Source organism: Ovis canadensis, chromosome 5 (assembly GCF_042477335.2).
Source record: "Ovis canadensis isolate MfBH-ARS-UI-01 breed Bighorn chromosome 5, ARS-UI_OviCan_v2, whole genome shotgun sequence".
Taxonomy (NCBI): Eukaryota; Metazoa; Chordata; class Mammalia; order Artiodactyla; family Bovidae; genus Ovis; species Ovis canadensis.
This window is the reverse complement of record NC_091249.1, coordinates 24,250,317-24,263,499: the sequence shown is the minus strand read 5'-3', so window position 1 is coordinate 24,263,499 and position 13,183 is coordinate 24,250,317. Positions and strand designations below refer to the sequence as shown.

The following is a 13,183-nucleotide window of genomic DNA, read 5'->3' as shown; positions in this document are numbered from 1 at the left end:
CCACCCTCATCTTAAAGATGAGTAAATTCTTCTCAAAAAGTGTGATGGTTAATTTTATGTGTCAGCTAGACTGACTCATGGGTTACCTCGATGTCTGGCCAAGCATCATTCTGGGTCTGACATGAAATTAACATCTGCATGGATGGAGGAAGTAAAGCTGATTGCCCTTCCTGATGTGGTTGGGGCTCATCCAGTCAGTTTGGGGGTCTGATTAGAACAAGAAGTCTGAGTAAAAGGGCATTTCCTCCTGTCTGACTGCCTGTGCCAGCCTTGAGCTGGGACATTGCTTTTTAGCTTTATTTTTTTAAAAAATTATTTACTTATTTTAATTGGACACTGTTTTTAAACTTTATTGGTGTGTGATTGCTTTACAATGTTGTTAGTTGCTGCTGTACAATGAAGTGAATCAGCTATTTCTAACATACATCCTCCATCCTTTTCCTCTTGAACCTCCCTCCACCCACCCAACCCCCTGTAGGTTATCTCAGAGCACCAAGCTGAGCTCCCTGCGCTTTATAGCGACTTCCCACTAGCTCTCTATTTAACACACAGCAGTGTATTTATGCCAAACCTAATCTCCCAATTCATCCCACCCACCCCTTACTCCACTATGTCCGAATGCTGGTTCTCTACATTTGTGTCTCTGTTCCTGCCCTGCAAATAGATTCATCAGTACCATTTTTTTTTTTTAAGATTCCACATATAATACATGAATATTTGTTTAGGTCTTTCTGACTTACTTCACTCTGTGTGACAGACTCTTTAAGCCCATGCACATCTCTACAAACGACTCAATTTTGGGACATTGTTGTTTTCCTTCAAACTCACACTGAAACATCAGCTCTTCCTGAGTTGGTCTCAGATCTCTGGATTCAAACTGGAACTACATCATCAATTCTTCTGGGTCTCTAGCTTGTTGACTGCAGATTTTGGGACCTGTCAGCCAATTCCTTATAATAGCTCTCTTTATAGCTTATCTCCTATTGGTTCTGTTTCTCTGGAGAACCCTAATGCTGTGAGGTCATCATCTTGCCCAAGTCACTATTAGGATTTGCAATCCCTACCGTAAGAGCATAGTCTGGTGGGGACTTCCCTGGTGGTTTAGTGGCTAAGACTGCTCACCCAGTGCAGGGGGCCTGGGTTTGATCCTTGGTTAGGGAACTAGATCGCACATGCTGCAACCAAGAGTTCTCTCAACTAAGACTTCACACACCACCACTAAAGATCCCAGTGGCCACAACTAAGACCCAGTGTGTGTGTGCTCAGCTGCTCAGTTGTGTCTGACTCTTTGTGACCCCATGAACTGTGGCCCATTAGCCTCCTCTGTCCATGGAATTTTCCAGGCAAGAATACTGGAGTGGGTTGCCATTTCCTGCCAGTGCAGCCAAATAAATAAATAAATAAATAAGAACATACTGGGGGGATATTAACTCAGATGGAGGGAGTGATGGAGGCCATCCAGAAGGAGGTGACACGTGAATTGGGTCTTGAGTAAAGAAGAGTGGAAGCAAGCAGCCAGGTGAGGAACTGGAAAAAGGAGTTTTAGGTAGAGAGAATGGTGTGTATCTGAGACCTGGAGCTTGGGAGGGCAAGGCATGAAGAGTTCCTTGGGAGTAGAGAAGGGTAAAGTTGGGGAGTGGCGAGAGGGAGGAATGAGCTCATTCTGTTAGACAATAGATGCTCAGAGACATGGATCATTCTCTTTGCTAAAGTTCAGAGTCAATTTACAGACACTAATGATTACTACCTATAATCATTTTCTTGGTCTCTCTTAATTATCCTACAGTATCCATTTCCCCTTCCTGTGTGTGTGTGTGTGGTTTTTTTTTTTTTTTCTGCTGTACTAGGTCTTCATTGCTGACCTGGGCTTTCTCTAGTTGTAGCAAGTGGGGGGCTACACTCTAGTTTCGGTGTGTGGGCTTCTCATTGGGGTCACTCCTCTTGCTGCAGAGAATGGGCTCTAAGGCGTGCAAGCTTAGTTGTCCCACAGCATGTGGAATCTTCCCAGACCAGGGATAGAACCCATGTTTCCTACATTGGCAGGTGGACTCTTAACCACTGGACTACCAGGGAAGTTCTATCCTCCTATTTTTAATAATAGAATAAATTTCTCAAATTTTATCTGGGCTGTGCCACCCAGTCATAGATAGTATTGTCCCAGCTTCCTTTGCAGCTAGGTTTCACTGTGATATATGCAACTTCTGGATTGTCACCTTAAGACATGTCTCCAAAGAAGTTCTCCTGACCTTATTAGCACTTTAGTGAGTAGATGAGGAGAGAGGCCCTCTCTTCACTCTCCTCCTTCATCTTGTACAACAGACAGCTTGCCTTGGATTTCCCCTCCCTTCCACCCACCAGTATGAATGCAGAATTGCAGCAACCCAGCTTTGACTATGCAGTTGAGGACAAGATGCCAGGGGATGGTGGAGCAGCAGTATGGAAAGAATGTGGGTACCTGAATGACCTCATGGAGCAGAATTCCTTCACCAGCCTGGACTGTTCACCTCTGGACTAATAACTCAGAAAGTAATAAAGATCCATGTTTTTAAAGCCATTGGATATTTGGGTCTCTTTGTTGCAACAGCTCAGAGAATCTTAATACAGTCTTACTTAGTCTCTTTCTTAATCTGGGATAGACCCTCTCTTCAGGGGGTAGTACACCCACACTCACACACACACACACACATATATACATACATATATATACACATATATATACAATACACTGTATTGATCTATCATCTATCTCTATAGTGAGATATAATAGTGATAAAGATAATGATATATATATCACAGTTATACAATACATATTATATCAAAATATAATATTTTAATAAACATATTATAATTAGCACATATTACAATATTTGTTATAATTATATCATGTATTTTATATTATCATGCATATGATATATGACATATATCACATACATAGTATTCACCTCTATTTGCTAACTTTGAGATTTGTAAATATTTGTTACACAGGTTCCAGGAGTCAGCTTCCACTCACCTCTTTTGTGCTGTTGGTTGTCTTTGAGGGAGTGATTTCTGAAAAAGACATCAAGAGAAGTTACTGTTGGAACCAAGAGTCAAAGCGTAGAGAAGTCGGCAGGTAAGGTGGGTAACTTTGCATCTAGGAGGTCTGAAATCATACACTTCATGTTCTCTGATGAGTTTATTTGCTCTTTAGGGGGATCAGAGTCCAAATTCCTTGTTGTCATGGACAGCAGTGTTTATCAACTTAGGGTGATTTTGCCTCCTGGTCACATTGGCTAGGGACATTTTTGGAGGTCACTCATGACCCTGAGTGGGGATGTTACTGGCATCTAGTGGGTGGATGCTGCTCAATACCTTTTAACGCAGAGGACAGCTTCTGACCACAAATAACTTGGGGACCCCAAGTGTCAACATTGCTGTGATATAGATACCATGGCATAGAGGAAGAAGAAAATTGTAAGCCCCAAGCTCTTTCATTCAGATCTGGCTCTGGCTGACCATTGTAACTGAAATGGCTGAGCAAACAGAAGACTAGATGCTTTACGTTTTAAAATTCAGTCTGCTTGGGAATTATAACTGAGACAGGAATGTCAGTTTATAACCATCAGCTGTTTTTTAAAATAAGTATTTATTTATTTATTTGGCTGCACTAACCTAGATAGCATATTGAAAAGCAGAGACATTACTTTGCCAACAAAGGTCCACCTAGTCAAGGCTATGGTTTTTCCTGTGGTCATGTATGGATGTGAGAGTTGGACTGTGAAGAAGGCTGAGCGCTGAAGAATTGATGCTTTTGAACTGTGGTGTTGGAGAAGACTCTTGAGAGTCCCTTGGACTGCAAGGAGATCCAACCAGTCCATTCTAAAGGAGATCAGCCCTGGGATTTCTTTGGAAGGAATGATGCTAAAGCTGAAACTCCAGTACTTTGGCCACCTCATGCGAAGAGTTGACTCATTGGAAAAGACTCTGATCCTGGGAGGGATTAGGGGCAAGAGGAGAAGGGGATGACAGAGGATGAGATGGCTGGATGGCATCACTGACTCGATGGTTGTGAATTTGAGTGAACGCCGGGAATTGGTGATGGACGGGGAGGCCTGGCATGCTGCAGTTAATGGGGTTGCAAAGAGTCGGACATGACTGAGTGACTGAACTGAACTGAACTGAACTGAGGTCTTAGTTGCGGCATGCAAGATCTTCAAAATTCCTTGCAGCATGTGGGATCTTTTTAGTTGCAGCATGAGAACCTGTGGTTGTTGCATGTGGGATCTTAGTTCCCCAACCCGGGATTGAACCCATGTCCCCTTCATTGGCAGGAAGGTTCTTAACCACTGGAATACCATGGAAGTCCACCTGGAAAGTATTCTTAACCATTCTGCTCTATTGTCTCTTGAAGATGTGGCTGCATCTGGCAGAAAAAGGCACCATGCACAAAAATCACAGCTACCACTTGCTGAATGCCTCCTCACATGCATCATTTCATTTAATCCTTGAAATAATTTCATGAGTCAGGTTCTGCTATTTAAGCAGATGAGGAAATAAGCACAGGTTGTTAAGGAATTGTCTGTAGTCATGCGAGGGTAAGCAGTAGAGCCCAGATTTAAATTCATACTTGTCTAAGTGCAAAGCTCATTGTGGTGGTTGTTTTTTAGTTGCTAAGTTGTGTCTGACTATTTGTGGCCCCATGGACTATAGTCTGCCAGGTTCCTCTGTCCATGGAATTCTCCAGGCAAGAATACGGAGTGCATTGCCTTTTCCTTCTCCAGGGGATCTTCCCGACCCAGGGATCAAATTTGCGTTTCTTTCATTGCAGGTGGAGTTTTACTGCTGAGGCACGGGGGAAGCAAATCTCGTACCGCTTCACATGTGCAGAGCCTGCACACACAAGAATCAGAAGGAGGTGTAAGCAAGCTCAGTCATTCACAGGCACCCTTGATGAAGACTGCCTGTGGCCCCTTCGCTACCTAAGAACCCCGATGTGAAATAGCCAAGCCTCTGCAATTCAATGCGGGTCTCTGGAAAAGGCATCTCTGTACCTGTGGGGGCCTTTGTACCACTGTTCTTTTCCAGTTTGATCTTGGAATCCTGTTTTAATCTTTTTAAAGGGAGTTTGGGTCTTAGGTCCCTGAATAGTCCTGCTTCCCTTTTAAAAAAATTATTTATGTATTAGTGTTTGTCTGCGCTGGGTCTTTATTGTTGCTCGCGGGCTTTCTCTAGTTACAGCAGTGCACAGGCTTGTCGTGGTGCTTCTCCTGCTGCGGAGCACAGGCTCTAGGGTGGGTGGGCTTCAGTAGTTGTGGCTCTCTTCCCTTTGATATAATTGTTGCTCTTTGTTCTGAGACTCAGTTTTGTGGAAGGATTGTGGGGTCCTGGACCCTCCCAGTGGAAGGATTCTCAGAACTGAGCTGGTATGAATCCTATTGCTATAAAGATGGCCTGATAATTCTGATATGAGATTTCCTGATATCAAAGCTGAAGCTTATGCTGCTCATGACCCCAAGCCCCTTAGGGGATCTTGGCGGGGTGAGTGGGATACAATGACCCTTGCTAGTCTTCCTCTAAGCTCTTTCTACTGTGGAGTCGCCAACTTCATGGCTTTAATGCTGGATGGGCAGGAGCACAAGTTACTTAAATCTTGGGTGCTTCGGTTTCTTTATCTGTAATAACAGTGCTTACCTCATGCAATTATTATAAATGGAACAAAGAATGTAAAGTACTTAGTGCAGTACCTGGTATGTGTGTGTTTGTGCTCAGTTGTGTCTGACCCTTTGTGACCCCATGGACTGTAGCCCGTCAGGTTCTTCTGTTCTGGCACATTGTACAATTGAAATAAATATTGTCTATCAATATTATTGCTTGGTGGCTCAGTGGTAAAGAATCTGCCTGCAATGCAGGAAGCACAAGAGAGGTGGGTTCGATCCTTGGGTCAGAAAGATCCCCTGGAGTAGGAAATGGCAAGCCACTCCAGTATTATTGGCTAGAAAATTCCATGTACAGAGGAGCATGGTGGGTTACAGTCTATGGGGTTGCAAAGAGTCAGACACGCCTGAGCACTCAGGTATGAGTGTGTGTGTGTGTATGTGTGTGTGTGTGTGTGTCTGTGTGTATGTATATGTATGTATATACATGTCAATCAGCATTACTGTTTCTCCATGAATCAGTTTCCTAGCATTCAGATTTAGAGACTCTATTATGACTTCAGTTGTAGCCAGTCAAGTGGGCCTTGGAAAGCATCGCTACGAACAAAGCTAGTGGAGGTGATGGAATTCCAGTTGAGTAATTTCAAATCCTGAAAGATAATTCTGTGAAAGTGCTGCACTCAATATGCCAGCAAATTGGGAAAACTCAGCAGTGGCCACAGGACTGGAAAAGGTCAGTTTTCATTTCAATCCCAAAGAAAGGCAATGCAAAAGAATGCTCAAACTACCGCACAATTGCACTCATCTCACATGCTAGTAAAGTAATGCTCAAAATTCTCCAAGCCAGGCTTCAGCAATATGTGAACCATGAATTTCCTGATGTTCAAGCTGGTTTTAGAAAAGTCAGAGGAACCAGAGATCAAATTGCCAACATCTGCTGGATTATCAAAAAAGCAAGAGAGTTCCAGAAAAACATCTATTTCTGCTTTATTGACTATGCCAAAGCCTTTGACTGTGTGGATCACAATGAACTGTGGAAAATTCTGAAAGAGATGGGAATACCAGACCACCTGAACTGCCTCTTGAGAAATCTGTATGCAGGCCAGGAAGCAACAGTTAGAACTGGACATGGAACAACAGATTGGTTCCAAATAGGAAAAGGAGTATGTCAAGGCTGTATATTGTCACCCTGCTTATTTAACTTCTATGCAGAGTACATCATGAAAAACGCTGGACTGGAAGAAACACAAGCTGGAATCAAGATTGCTGGGAGAAATATCAATAACCTCAGATATGCAGATGACACTACCCTTATGGCAGAGAGTGAAGAGGAACTAAAAAGCCTCTTGATGAAAGTGAAAGTGGAGAGTGAAAAAGTTGGCCTAAAGCTGAATATTCAGAAAACGAAGATCATGGCATCTGGTCCCATCACTTCATGGGAAATAGATGGGGAACAGTGGCTGACTTTATATTTTTGGGCTCCAAAATCACTGCAGATGGTGATTGCAGCCATGAAATTAAAAGACACTTACTTCTTAGAAGAAAAGTTATGACCAACCTAGATAGTATATTCAAAAGCAGAGACATTACTTTGCCGACTAAGATCCATCTAGTCAAGGCTATGGTTTTTCCAGTGGTCATGTATGGATGTGAGAGTTGGACTGTGAAGAAGGCTGAGCGCCAAAGAATTGATGCTTTTGAACTGTAGTGTTGGAGAAGACTCTTGAGAGTCCCTTGTACTGCAATGAGATTCAACCAATCCATTCTGAAATTCAACCCTGGGATTTCTTTGGAAGGAATGATGCTAAAGCTGAAACTCCAGCACTTTGGCCACCTCATGCGAAGAGTTGACTCATTGGAAAAGACTCTGATCCTGGGAAGGATTGGGGGCAGGAGAAGGGGATGACAGAGGATGAGATGGCTGGATGGCATCACTGACTCGATGGATGTGAGTTTGGGTGAATTCTGGGAGTCGGTGATGGACAGGGAAGCCTGGCATGCTGCGATTCATGGGGTCGCAAAGAGTCGGACACGACTAAGTGACTGAACGGAACTGAACCTCATGGATAGTCTGCCAAGTCCTGTCTTTCTTTCTGCCAAGTCCTGTCTTTCTTTCTTTCTTTTTTTTGGTTCTGTATTTCTTATGTTTAGACTTTCTCTATCTATATGATTTCTATCACAGTTACCATGCTTATCCAAGATCACAGATCCAAGGGTGGGCATATGATTCAAACTGGGCATATTTTTACATATCCAAAGAATATGTAATTATATTCAAGAGAGAGAATCAGTTACCATTCTTTTGGTGGTGGGATCAGTAGCAATGGTAAGGTTTGGAGCTATTGGTGGCCATATTTCCTATCCTGTGGCCTAGGAAGCAGAGAAACCAGTTTGCAAGGGGAAGAGAAGAAGCGGATTCAGAGTATGAGAGACTGGGGTGCCGTGATAGTGTTGGGTCCCCAACTTCAGTTCATTCCAGTACCTAGCTGTATTCTTACCCAAGACACATCCATGCATCTCATCACATGCGTGTGTGTGTGCTCAGTGGTCTGTCACGTCCAACTTTTTGTGACTCCCATGGACTGTAGTCTGCCATGCTCCTCTGTCCACGGAATTCTCCAGGCAAGAATACTGGAATGAGTTGCCATTTCCTCCTCCAGATGATCTTCCCAACCCAAGGATTGAACCCATGTCTCTTGCATTGGCAGATGGATTCTTTACCACTGAGCTACCAGGAAAGCCCCTGAATCTTACCATAAACTCATATTTTCCCTTAAGTTAACCTGAGTGGGTTTCTCTACTTTGCAATTCAAAGAATCCTGTCTCAACCATCATCCTGTGACCTGTGATATCACCTCCAAAGTTCACTTGCATTCTTAACCCGATCATTTATCTAAATTTCCTTCTTTTCTTTTCACCTCCTCTTTACATCATCCATTTCCTTCCAGAGAATATATATTCACTGGCCCCACCACAAATATAAATTTTCTGACTTCCCAGAGGTTACAGTGGTTAAAAAAAATTCCGGCTGCAAAAGACCCAGGTTCGATCTTTTGGTTGGGAAGATCTTCTGGAGGAGGAAATGGCAACTCACTCTAGTATTCTTGCCTGGAAAGTTCCATGAACAGAGGAGCCTGGTGGGCTATAATCCATGGGGGTCACAAAATATTGGAAATGACTGAGCACACACATGCTGGTGTTAGACTCATTTAAAAATTAGGAGGGGAGATAAGAAAACAAGAAATTTTCTTACTTTGACAAGTGTTCTCATTGGAATTGCTGAATTGTGCTTTCCCAGAGAGGAGTTTATATCCAGCAACACAGTGACAGTGGAAACTTCCAATGGTGTTCTGACACTCAGCATTCACTCCACAATGTATGCTAGTGGGTGGTTTACATTCATCAATATCTGGAACACATAGGAGAAAAGTGGTCATTTGTTTGACAAAGATTTATTGAGCAACTAATATGTGTCAGAAACTGTATCCTTTCCATCAGTCTATCCTGGCTTTTCAAAGCAACTTGGTTAAGGTAATGGTTGTCTTTGTTCTTTCCTTTCTTTGCTCACTTTAGTTGGGTTCTCCAAGAAGTGGACTTTGAGACAAGGATTCTAGTGCAAGTGTTTTATTTAGGAAATAATCCTAGAAATCACTGGAAGGGAAATGGTGAAATGAAACAGAGAGGGGAAGGCAGAAAATAAACGGGGTATTATCTAGTATCTGAATGCAGAGTTCCAAAGGATAGCAAGAAGAGATAAGAAAGCCTTCCTCGATGATCAATGCAAAGAAATAGAGGAAAACAACACAATGGGAAAGACTAGAGATCTCTTCAAGAAAATTAGAGACACCAAAGGAACATTTCATGCAAAGATGGGCTCAATAAAGGACAGAAATGGTATGGACCTAACAGAAGCAGAAGATATTAAGAAGAGGTGGCAAGAATACACAGAGGAACTATACAAAAAAGATCTTCACAACCCAGATAATCACGATGGTGTGATCACTCACCTAGAGCCAGACATCCTGGAATGTGAACTCAAGTGGGCCTTAGAAAGCATCACTAGGAACAAAGCTAGTGGAGGTGATGGAATTCCAGTGGAGCTATTTCAAATCCTGAAAGATGACGCTGTGAAAGTGCTGCACTCAATATGCTAGCAAGTTTGGAAAACTCAGCAGTGGCCACAGGACTGGAAAAGGTCAGTTTTCATTCCAAACCCAAAGAAAGGCAATGCAAAAGAATGCTCAAACTACCGCACAATTGCATTCATCTCACAAGCTAGTAAAGTAATGCTCAAAATTCTCCAAGCCAGGCTTCAGCAATACGTGAACTGTGAACTTCCTGATGTTCAAGCTGGTTTTAGAAAAGGCAGAGGAACCAGAGATCAAATTGCCAACATCTGCTGGATCATGGAAAAAGCAAGAGAGTTCCAGAAAAACATCTATTTCTGCTTTATTGACTATGCCAAAGCCTTTGACTGTGTGGATCACAATGAACTGTGGAAAATTCTGAAAGAGATGGGATACCAGACCACCTGACCTGCCTCTTGAAAAACCTGTATGCAGGTCAGGAAGCAACAGTTAGAACTGGACATGGAACAACAGACTGGTTCCAAATAGGAAAAGGAGTACGTCAAGTATTGTCACCCTGCTTACTTAACTTCTATGCAGAGTACATCATGAGAAACGCTGGGCTGGAAGAAGCACAAGCTGGAATCAAGATTGCCAGGAGAAATATCAATAACCTCAGATGTGCAGATGACACGACCTTTATGGCAGAAAGTGAAGAGGAACTAAAAAGCCTCTTGATGAAAGTGAAAGAGGAGAGTGAAAAAGTTGGCCTAAAGCTCAACATTCAGAAAATGAAGATCATGGCATCTAGTCCCATCACTTCATGGGAAATAGATGGGGAACAGTGGAAACAGTGGCTGACTTTATTTTTCTGGGCTCCAAAATCACTGCAGATGCTGACTGCAGCCATGAAACTAAAAGATGCTTACTTCTTAGAGGAAAAGTTATGACCAATCTAGATAGCATATTCAAAAGCAGAGACATTACTTTACCAACAAAAGTCCATCCAGTCAAGGCTATGGTTTTTCCTGTGGTCATGTATGGATGTGAGAGTTAGACTGTGAAGAAAGCTGAGCACCGAAGAATTGATGCTTTTGAACTGTAGTGTTGGAGAAGACTCTTGAGAGTCCCTTGGACTGCAAGGAGATCCAACCAGTCCATTCTGAAGGAGATCAGCCCTGGGATTTCTTTGGAAGGAATGATGCTGAAGCTGAAACTCCAGTACTTTGGCCACCTCATGTGAAGAGTTGACTCATTGGAAAAGACTTTGATGCTGGGAGGGACTGGGGGCAAGAGGAGACGGGGATGACAGAGGATGAGATGGCTGGATGGCATCACTGACTCGATGGATGTGAGTCTGAGTGAACTCCAGGAGTTGGTGATGGACAGGGAGGCCTGGCATGCTGCGATTCATGGGGTCACAAAGAGTTGGACATGACTGAGTGACTGAACTGAACTGATTATCTAGCAAATTTCTACTGTGGACAACTGAGGCTCAATTCCTCTGGGAACCTCTGGGAGGCAGTGTAGAGCAGGCACTTCAAGTGACACGGAGAGGTGAGGGAACAGGGGTATTTATCCACTAAATCTTATCACTTATTGGTAGAGGAATGTTCACAGGTGGTATAAACTCCCCATTACTTCTTTGTGTCCTGAGTGTGGACTGAGTGGTCTCCAGGAGCCAGAGAAAGCTTCAGACTTCGTGTACAAAGGAATGGAAAATGCCAAGGACATTAAATGGGATACTGACTGTGTTTGCACCACCCACCAAGCTGCCCTGGCCAGCTCATATGTTGAAGCCCTAACTCCAGTTGTGGCTGTATTTGGACATGGGGCCTCTTGGGAGGACATGGAAACACAGAGGAAGGGATAAAAAAATGTGGTACATACATACCATGGAATATTAGTCATAAAAAAGAACAAAATAATGCCACTTGCAGAAACATGGATGGACCTAGAGATTGTCACACTGAGTTGAAGTAAATCAGACACAGGAAGACAAGTACCATATGATATTGCTTATATGTGGTATCTAAAAAATGGTATTTAAAATCAAAAAAAAATGTATTCTTATCTACAAAACAGAAGTAGAGTCATGAACGTAGAAAACAAGCTTATGGTTACCAGAGGAAGGGAGGGGAGGGGTAAATTGGGAGACTGGGATTGATATGTACGCATTGCTGCTGCTGCTGCTGTTGCTAAGTCGCTTCAGTCGTGTCCGACTCTGTGCGACCCCATAGACGGCAGCCCATGAGGCTACCCCGTCCCTGGGATTCTCCAGGCATTACTAGATATAAAGTAGATAACTAATAAAAACCTGCTGTGTAGCACAGGGACCTCTACTCAGTACTCTGTAATGACCTATATGGGAAAAGAATCTAGAAAGAGAGGCTATATGTATATGCGAGACTGATTCACTTTGCTGTACAACAGAAAGTAACACAACATTGTATCTTTTTGTGACACAACATTGTAAGTCAATAAAAATAAAAATTTTAAAATTAAGAATATATAATTAAAACATGTACAAAAAGTCTTAACTGTTTAGAAATTAGAAAGCACCTCCCATATAATTCTTGGAGCGACAAAACATCAAAAGGAAATTACAAACCATTCACAGGTTAATAAAAATAATATTTTTTCCTGTAGAATATATCTGAACCTGTACCACAGGAAAAGTTATGGCCTTAAATATCTTTATTTTGAAGAAAGATGAAAAAATAAAGCACCTAGGTATTTATTTAAAGAACTTGGAAAAAAGAAATCAGGGAGATATTAGAGCTGAAATCAATAAAATAGAAAACAAGGGCTTTCCTGATGGCTCAGTGGTAAAAAAGCTGGGTGCAGGTTTGATCTCTGGTTGGGAAACTAATATCCCACATGCTGTGCTGTGCAGCCAAGAAAATGTTTTAAAAATTGCACAAAAAATTGCACTGTGCTCTGTAATTCATGAAGTATGGTCACATTTAGTACCTTGTTCAATTCCCCTTCCACCCTCATGAGGTCAGCATTATTATCCCCACAATATGGAGGGAAAAAGTGAGACCTAGTTAAATTGTGGAAGGGGGCTTCTCTCGTGGCTCAGCGGTAAAGAATCCGCCTGCAATGCAGGAGCTACAGGAGATTCAGGTTTGATCCCTGGGTTAAGAATGTTCCCTGGAGGAAGAAATGGCAACTCACTCCAGTATTCTTGCTGGAAAATCCCATGGACAGAGGAGCCTGGCAGGCTATAGTCCTTGGGGTCACAAAGAGTTGGACACATGCAAGTTCTGGAAAAGCCCACTTTTCTGACACCATGAAAGCATTTTTGTTGGTGAAGGTTGAGTTGGCAGAGTTTTCAGCATTGCATATTATGGTTACTTCCTCACAGCCTTTATGCTGCCTTCCTTCCACATCCACCTGTGGGTGATTTGAAAATTACCCCTGGGATTCCCTGGTAGTCCAGTGACTAAGACTCTGAGCTCCCAATGCAGGAGGCCTGGG

General features: G+C 42.7%; 1 protein-coding gene across 4 annotated transcripts in view; it reads right to left on the bottom strand.

Moving 5' to 3' along the window:
* ADGRE3 (adhesion G protein-coupled receptor E3) overlaps window positions 1-13,183 on the bottom strand; it is a 62,502-nt gene that overhangs the window by 37,878 nt on the left and 11,441 nt on the right. For 2 of the 4 annotated variants that reach the window (XM_069590772.1, XM_069590771.1), the window contains exons 4-5: window positions 8,887-9,042; window positions 3,011-3,048 (exon numbers count right to left, since the gene is read on the bottom strand). In XM_069590772.1, the coding sequence (XP_069446873.1) occupies window positions 3,011-3,048; window positions 8,887-9,042 (194 nt within the window). The remainder of the gene's footprint in view (window positions 1-3,010; window positions 3,049-8,886; window positions 9,043-13,183) is intronic. The other 2 variants (XM_069590774.1, XM_069590773.1) reach the window with 1 other exon arrangement.